General features: G+C 39.9%; 1 protein-coding gene across 4 annotated transcripts in view; it reads right to left on the reverse strand.

Moving 5' to 3' along the window:
• Zfyve9 (zinc finger FYVE-type containing 9) overlaps nt 1-9,177 on the reverse strand; it is a 287,358-nt gene that overhangs the window by 170,735 nt on the left and 107,446 nt on the right. For all 4 annotated transcript variants that reach the window (XM_008828437.3, XM_029561268.1, XM_008828436.3 and 1 more), the window contains exons 3-4: nt 6,954-7,059; nt 2,374-4,475 (exon numbers count right to left, since the gene is read on the reverse strand). In XM_008828437.3, the coding sequence (XP_008826659.1) occupies nt 2,374-4,475; nt 6,954-7,023 (2,172 nt within the window). In that variant the 5' untranslated portion in view covers nt 7,024-7,059. The remainder of the gene's footprint in view (nt 1-2,373; nt 4,476-6,953; nt 7,060-9,177) is intronic.

A 9,177-nucleotide genomic window follows, 5' to 3' on the forward strand; every position in this document is an offset into this window, starting at 1 on the left:
ATAAATAATGATTAAGCCAGTTCTGGGAATCCTGATTCCTTTTCCCAGTAAACTAGTCTAAAACCTATAGTCTAGAATTGGCCAGTGAACTGAAGGAAGGTGCTGGTGCTCTTTTCTCCCTAGTCAGAAGTTAGCAAGAATAGTCTCATTTGACCCTCAGCCAACTTCTTTTCCCTATGGAAGTACTCCAGTTGAACTTGATAGAGCTCAACCACTAACTCGAGACCATGAGAAGACCAAGAGATCTTCCATATCATGACTGTGCTTCCAGACACACCTGTGTCTTATAGCTTCTTCTTGTGTGAAATAAATGTTCTGTTTGTCTCTTAAAAGCACTGAGGTTCTTAAAATTAGAGACATCCTACTGAATATAGACAGAGAGATTCAATGAGAAAGGAGGTAGAGATAAATTATTCAGCACTTGTTATTACTTCTGTAATCTTATGTAATCTTTACAACAGCCCAATGAAAACTATTTTGTTAGTTGTTACAGGTTACAAAACTAAAGGTTAGTAAAGTCACATAATAGTAACAGTAACCAAGCTAAAGTTTGAAACTAGACCACATATTAATCCTCATTGTTTTTTTGGGGGGGGGTTGTTATTGTTGTTTTGAGACAGGGTCTCCCTGTACCCCCAGCTGGTCTTGCTATGTAGACATTGTTGGCCTTAACCTCAGAGAGATCCTCCAGCCTCTGCCTCCCCAGTGCTGGGATTAAAGGAGTGGACCATGATGTCTGGCCAAGTTCCTCACATTCTTTATAAAAATATAAAATCCCCTTTATTATTTACAACTCTTATTAAAGGTACATGTCTTTGATCCCAGCACTCAGGGGAAGAGGCAGGTGGATCTCTGTGGCTAGACTAGTCCACATAGCGAGTTCTAAGCCACCATAGGGAGACATTGTCTTTTTAAAAATTTATTTATTTTTATTTTATGTGTATGAGTGTAATGCCTGCACGTGTGTGAGTGCACCCGTGTAATGCAGTGCTTGAGGAGGACAGAAGAGGTTGTTGGATCCCCTGGAACTGGAGTTACAAATAGTTGTTAGCTGCCATGTGGGTGTTGGGATTAAAACCTGGGTCTCCTGCAAGAACAGCTAGTGCCCTTAACCTCTGAGCCAGAGCCCTGTAGGATGCTGTCTTTAAAAAATAAAAAAACAAAAAACAAAAACAGGTTAGGACTAGAGAGATGACTCAGTGGCTAAGAGCCAGAGGACCTCAGTTTAGTTCCTGCAACCCACATTTGGATTTGGCAACTCACAACTGCTAAAGGGACTCCAGCTCCAGGGGACCCAACACTCTCTTCTGATCTCTATGGGCACCCTCCCACAGACACAAACACACAGACATAAATAAAAATCAATATTAAACAAAAAAGGAACTGTGTTAATTAACAGAATTTGGAACACTAAGGAGTATCAGTTATTCTTTTCACCTTGTCATAAGGATCTATACAGTCTTCAACTATTTGTATTAAAGTCATATGGGAGGAAATATATTTGGGTGTTTATATAAACCCTCAGAATACCTAATACACAAGAAAATTCTATGCAAGAAAATAAAGAGTACAAAATTGACTCTCAGTGTCAACAGTCAATTTTTCATGAATTAAAAGAAAAAGAGGAGTCAGCCACTGGCCATGGTGGTTGCAATGCCTGAAACCCCAGCACTCAGTAGGCAGAGGCAGGGAGATTGCTACCAGTTTGAGGCTTGACTGGTATGTAAAGTGAGTTCAAGGCCTGCCGTGGCTACATAAAAATAAAATAACAAATTAAAAAAAAAGAAGTAAATCACAAATATCTCCTAAGCTGACAGAACAACTTCCTTATTTCAAACTATCCCATTAACCAAGAATCTATCAATATAGAAACCACAAAGTAAACACTTCCTTAATTCTCAACTGTCATCTCCTTACAGAAAATGGAGACAGTATAAATTCCAACCATAATAACAAAAAAATTATAAATGGCAAGATCATGTTTTATATAGAAACTCACTAAAACTGGGTTTTCAAAAGCTACTCATGGGGCTGGAGAGATGTCTCAGTGGTTAACAGCACTGACTGCTCTTGCAGAGGACCCAGGTTCGATTCCCAGCACTCACATGGCAGCTACGAACCGTCCTTAACTCCAGTTCCAGGGGAATCCGAAGCCCTCTTCTGACCTTTGCGGCACTGCATGACACGGGTGCACTCACATACATGCAGGCAATACGCTCATACACATAAAATAAAAATAATAAAATATTTTTTTAAAAAGCTACTCACAATGTCATCTCAACTATAAATATGTCCACCTAATCCTACCTTAATTTCCAGTTCACCAATACAAAATGAGTATGCCGGGTTTCTGAGTTGATATGTGCAACTTACCTTCCCACATGCTCTGCAATGATGCCTCCTTTTGGTGAAAGTAAAACGTGCTTCACACTTCATGCAGTTTGGAGCCTGGGAATCTGGTACCCATACTGGTGCCACCTCGCCCAGGGTGGTAAATGGCTTTCTGGCAGATATTCCAAACTGACCAGCTCTGAGATCATTATCTGGACTATCTGGAGCTAATGCAATGCATGGTCTACTGGAGATCTCAGCCTCATAACTTTCTAAACGTTCCCCATGTGCATCAGCCACAGAGACGTTTCCTAAAGACGGACTGCATGCATTGGTTGCTGAGTTTTCCCCCAATTTTGCTTTCCCAAGAATATCATTTTTATTTTTAATATTATTTCCATTGTTTGCAAGAAAGTCATTTTGTAAGTGGTCTGATAATGGCTTTGGAATCTGAAGTTTAAGATTAGACGGTTGCTTGGGTCTTGCACCACCAAAAGGAACACTGATAGATTGTAGGTTCGCTACTATCTTGGGGGAAGATTGACCAAGCACTGAAGGGACTTGACTACAGAAATTAGGTAAATAATTTTTCTTCATTAGGTCTCCAGTGCTGTTTAAAAGTAGTCCGCTCCCTTCTGTGGCCTCATTTCCTCTCTGTTCATAAGTATTTGAGTAGCATTCTGACTTGCTCTCCTCTATTTCCTTTTCTTCTGTTACTGAATCTTCTTTGGAGGGTAGAGTCTTTGGAACAAAAGAAACAACTGGGCTCTGCATTCCACAGGAATCATAACCATTAGACAGAGAATTTGCTGCTGGTGTGTCATTAACAATGTAGAAGTCACACCCTTCACTTTCACTCATGCAAGTTCCTTTGGAATCCAGACCTGCACCCGCCATTCCAACATATTCTCCTCCACTATTGCCATCTGTGTTCTCAGGCTGGCTCATTTGTAAAGCCTTCTGATTCTCTTCATTTATTTGGCTATCATTTATCTCATTTAACTTTGTCAATTTCCAATGAGTCACCTGAGAGTCAGAGAAATGCTCTGTCACATTAAGAAATTCTGTAGTGCCAAAAATTTCTTCCTGCCCATAACCTTCATCTTCATCAGCCCTAACTTCATTAGACACAAGGCAATCTGAAGACTGTTCACATTTATCCCTTCCAGACCCATCAGGTATGTCTGGTTTGAGACTCAAAGATAAACCAGATGGGAGGGATTCCTCTGTTGTTCTCTCTTCTGCTGGCTCCTTTTTTGTCAAGATCTCCTCACCTGAGTGAGGAAAGGAGCTAGGGCTCCCTAGGTCTGTCCTAGGAGAGGTGTTTTTGCCAGTGAGGTCCTCATCTGGTAAGTAATTCTCTTGCTTTTTAATGACATATCCTCCATCTGTTCCCTGGGATGAGATTACTGGACTAACTGTTAAACTTGTAATTGCAGACACGGAGAGGTCTTGAGCTATATTTTCATCATCCTTTAATTGTAAAGGGGAACAGACACTGGCTACACTATTAGATGAAGCAGTACATAGATGATTAACAGAATCCCCCTCTGGTTTTGGTCTATTCAAAGCATCCATTTGTTTTTCTGAGTTCATACTTTTTTCAGTGGACCCATTCATACTGACACTAAATTGATCAATTTGTCTATTTTCATTATCCAGTGAACAGCTAAAAGAATCCATGAGGGGCTGACTATTGTAATTATTACAGTCCTGCAAATCACTTTGTAATGTCCTTTTATCACAGTTATGCATGACAGCTACAACAAGAACATTCTTCTCATCTGGCAGACAAGGTAGGCTTCCACATTTCTCCTCTCCCACTTCAACAGCACTAAACTGATCATCCCGATTATAGTTTCTCTTAATAAGCTGGTCTTCTGCAACAGCATTTTCATCAATCCACATCGTGGCAATCTCTGGATTTAAATCACAGTCCTGTTGGTTATCAGGACAGTCTTCTCGCTCCCTCGTCAGGGGAGCTGAACAAGCCAGAGAAAAGACTTTCAGTTGTGGTCCTGGTTCATTAGAAACTGCAGGTTCATTCACACTGGTCAATGCAGGGTTAAATGACAGTCGGTGAGAAGAAGGATCTAGAATTTTATTCCACTTTGTATCCAATAAAGTAGGAGAAACTGCTTCATCTGAAAAAAAGTAGTTTTAATAAGTTTGCTGGTCATAATAAAAAGTTACTTAGGACTATCAAACCAGTATTTCTGAATATACTCTGAAGATAAAAATATTCCTAGAATATGAAGGAATCTAATCTTTCACTAGGAATTAAAAATGCATTCAATACAATGTCCCATAATTATGTCATCAAATGATAATGCCTCAGAACATTTCAAATAATAAAAGAATCTTTACCTCAAGCTAATAGTGTAATTAAATTGACCTGCAGACCCAAGAGAAGGGAAAGCATCCATGTACATGGCAAGGCAGAGAGAATGGAACAGAAGTGAGGACATGGTATTAAGAAATTCTTGCTCTCCAACCAATATGATTGGGATGTGGGTTACATGGATATCTGCATTTGTCAAACTGAACAGTCAACCAAGGCATCCAGGTACACATCCAGGTACCTATTTGAAGACTGAGGTGAGAAAATCATCTGAGTCACTGAGTTCATAAACCAAACTGGAAAACAGAGACTTTGTCTCAAAATAAAAGCAAAGCAAAACAACCACAAAACCCTATACATTTAAAATCTATACATTTTACTGAATATAAAGTTTATCTTTTTAAAAACATGGGGCTAGAGAGATGGCTCAGCAGTTAAGAACACTGACTGCTCTTGCAGAAGACCCAGGTTCGAATCCCAGCACCCACATGACAGCTAACAACTGTCCGTAACTAGAGTTCCAGGGGATCTGACAGCCTCTTCTGTCCTCCATGGGCAACACATGACACGGGTGCACTTACCTACATTCAGGCAACACACACACATACATAAAAAGTAAAAATAATAAACAAAAATATTTTTAAAAAAACATAAAAAATGCAGCTAGAGATTTAGCTCAGTTGGAAGAGAGCTTGTCTATCCCTAAACCCTTGGTTCAATCTTTAGTACTTTATAAAACAAGCATGTTGATGCATTCCAATAATCCCAGGGAGGTGAGGACAGGGAGCAGGAAGTTGCAGGACCAGAAGTTGGAGGTCATCTTTGGCTGCATATTGAGTTTGAGGCTAGCCTGGGTAATATAGGGGATTTGTTTTTGTTTTTGTTTTTTAAAAAAAGGCTGAGAGGACAGCTCAGTGAGCAAAGTGCTTGCTCTGCAAGTATGAGGACCTAAATCCAGATTCCCAGCACCCCTGTAAAAGTTATAGGTGCACATGGGCATAGCGGTGTGCGCTTGTAACCCCAGTGCTGTGGGATCATTGTGGAAGAGGGGGCAGAAAGATTGTAGGAGCCAGATGACGACAAGGAAAAAGAGTTTTCCAGACGTCTGGTCAGGTACTCATATGAACTCACAGTAACACTGACAGCATGGACAAGTCCCACATAAGCTCAAGTCAGACAAAATCCCAGCATAGACATGGGGAAATGGGGAAGAAACCCCAACTGAGGAACTGTTGGCAACTGATGGCTACTGGGAAGGAAAGATTCAGTCTTGCTTAGACTGAGACTCTTAGTAGGTTAACCAAGCTCCAGTGGATAAACCCAACATCAAGGGGTACTTGGGGACACAAACCTGACTCTATAAAACTTAATATATATTAGAGTACAGAAATTTGGTGAGGGATTAGTGGGGGAGGGGCGTTGTGCAGATACAGGAGGAAATCTAAATATGATAAAAAATATATTGTATGAAAATATATAAAATAATGGGGCTGAAGAAATGGCTCAGTGGTTAAGAACACTGGCTGTTCTTGCAAAAGACCTGGGTTCAAATTCTAGCACCCACATGGCAGCTAACAACTGCCTGCAACTCCAGTTGGAGGGGATCCAACACCTTCTTCTGTCCTCTGAGGGTACTGCACGACATGGGTGCATTTACATAGAGGTAGGCAATACACGCATACACACAAAATTATAAAATTAATAAATATTTTTTAAAAATTTAAAAAAATACATAAATTTTTTTTTGGTCTTTTTGAGACAAGGTCTTCCTGTAGCCCCAGCTGTCCTGGAAATTGCCATGAAGACCAGGCTGGACTCTATCTCACAAAGATCCACTTGCCTCCTGAGTGCTGGGACTAAAGGCGTGTGCTACCATGCCTGACTTTAAAGCAGAGGTTGGAAGGCAATCACTGAAATTTTAAATATGCAATACCCAAGGAGGCCAGAAGAGCATGTCAGATCCTCTGGAACTAGAGTGAGGGACTTTGGTTAGTTACCTTATGGGTGCTAGAACCAAACTTGGCTCCTCTGGAAGAGCAGCAAGTGCTCTTAACCACTGAGCCATCTCTCCAGCCCCATCATGGAATTGTTTTAAATATCAAATTTAAAACATCCAAGTATGTGGCACATAGTGCTAAGAAAATGTTATTTCTCACCTTAGATATACAATATTATTGTCATTACATGGCCAGACTTGTTTTAACTTTAAAGAACTGTATTTTCTTATCCTCACAGTGTCTCTATCATAAATCTAAATAGACATCCCAATGTAAATTCTCACCTTCGTTTTGTTCAAATTCATCTAATACCTTGTCCAGGTTGTAAGCTTCTGCTTGGAAATAATTCTCCATCAGTGAGAAAACACTGCTTAAGAGACTTGTTTAAACCTAAAAAGTAGAACAAATTTGAATCATACTTTGAATTATTAAAACATTTAACTAAATTTATAATTTATAAGTTTTAGGTATACAAGAATGAAATCTCCAATAAATCCATTTGGACAATGGTAAACAATATGAATTCTTTAAGTTAATAAAGTGTAGAAACCTGTAAGCTGACAATTATCAAAACACAGCCCTCCATACCTGTAGATTCTACATCTGCAAATTGAATCAACTATGGATAGAAAATATTCAGAAAAAACTGCATCTGTATTGAACATACACAAACATTTTTCTTGTCATTTTTCCTAGGTAATACATTATCTTAGAAAACTAGAGATAATTTAGGTATAGGGGGATGTGAACAGGTTGTACACAAATACTCCATTTTATACATGTTTGAATATCCATGGATTCTGGAACCTGCAGTGATCCTGAAGCCACTCTTCCACCAATACATAAAGGACAATTGTAGGACTATTATAAACATAGAAGGTAGACCTAAAGTTTAACAGACTGTACTTTAAAAGGTAAGTTTCAGACATTGGGAAGGAAATAATTTTGATTGGGATAAAACTGTATTTCTTCTATAAAAGGAAGTATTCAGAACTTTCAAAAATAAGACATTTCAACCATCAGGTAAGGGATATTTTTTTTTTCTGGGGGGGTGTTGGGGGGGGAGGGGAGGGCTTTTTGAGACAAGTGGAGAACTCACTATGCAGACAGGCTGGCCTTGAACTCACAGAGCTCTACCTGACTCTGCCTCCCCAGTGCTGGGATTAAAGGTGTACACTACCACACCCAGCCTCGATCATCATTCTAATGATGACTCTGATTTTTCTTTTTTTTTTTCAATTCTATCACATTTATTATTTAGACATAATAAACACTCAGTATCATGCTATCATATGGACACTATAAAACATGCTAACTCAGTGTAACTTAAGAGGATTTTAAAATAAAAAAATAAATGTTTATTTCCTTCCATCAATTCTAAAATCATACTGTCTAGGATATATTCAATTGGTTAAAATCTCTTACATCGACTCCTATCCTCAAGCCTCTTGGGGTAAGTCTATAGCACAGCCTTCCACGCCTTGACTCCCCCAGCCACATTCACCCTTCCATCTCCCCCGCTGCTCTCTACTAGTTTGGGCCCTGTACCATTCCTAGTCTTGGGTCCCCAGACACCTGGGGAACCAATACTGCTTCCTGAACTTATTCACCCAGACCAACTTAGTGCCTTCCCTGGGCCCTAGGAGCACTGCTTCTGGACCTGGCCCCGCCCTCACCTCCCTTTATTTCCCTGATCCTGCAACACCCGCTAGCCTCTTTCTGGAGCTCCGAGGCTTACCTTTCAGCTCCCTGATCCTTTGCATCCAGTACAACCCAGCTACTCAATCCACTCCCTGGGAAATCTTGGGGCTTCTTCCCACCCCATTTGCCTTTGCAGCCCTGCATGGCACGGCCATAGCCAGGATCTCAGGTCAGTCCAACACCCAAGTTCCTGAGGCCAAAATCATTCTTAGAAGATTCCAGACCTAAGGAGAAAGTCTGAAAACTTCTGACCCACATTGGAATTAGGCCACCGTGGAACTCCTGAAGACAAAATCAATCTAGCCATGACAATATAAAATCAAAAGAGAACCAGAAGCTTAGACGAACCAGCTCTTCATACCCAAAAAGTAAACCACAAAGACACATAAAGTTCAAAAAAAGAAGCAGAACTAAACTTGAAGGCCCGAGTATCACACAAGAGTCAGAAACTACAAAAGAAATTCACATGTCAAAATCACAGAGAAAAAATAACATGAAAAAACAAAATAACATATCCCCACCAAATGCCAGTAATCCTCTGGAAGAGCACAATGAGAACCCCCTAGAGACAATGCAGGACATGGAACTCAAAAGAACAATGATGAATATGATAAAAGAATTCAGTGAATTTAAAGAACACACAAACAAGGTAATCATAGAGCTGAAGGAAGATAGGGATAAACTTCTGAATGAATTCAGAAAAGAGCTAGAAATATTGAAGAATACTCAGGCTGAAATAAAGAACAAAGTGAAACACTCCATAAGCCAATTAGAAATGACAGGAGAAAGCCTCACCAATAGGATGAA

Source organism: Nannospalax galili, unplaced genomic scaffold (assembly GCF_000622305.1).
Source record: "Nannospalax galili isolate Female #2095 unplaced genomic scaffold, S.galili_v1.0 scaffold713, whole genome shotgun sequence".
Lineage (NCBI taxonomy): Eukaryota > Metazoa > Chordata > Mammalia > Rodentia > Spalacidae > Nannospalax > Nannospalax galili.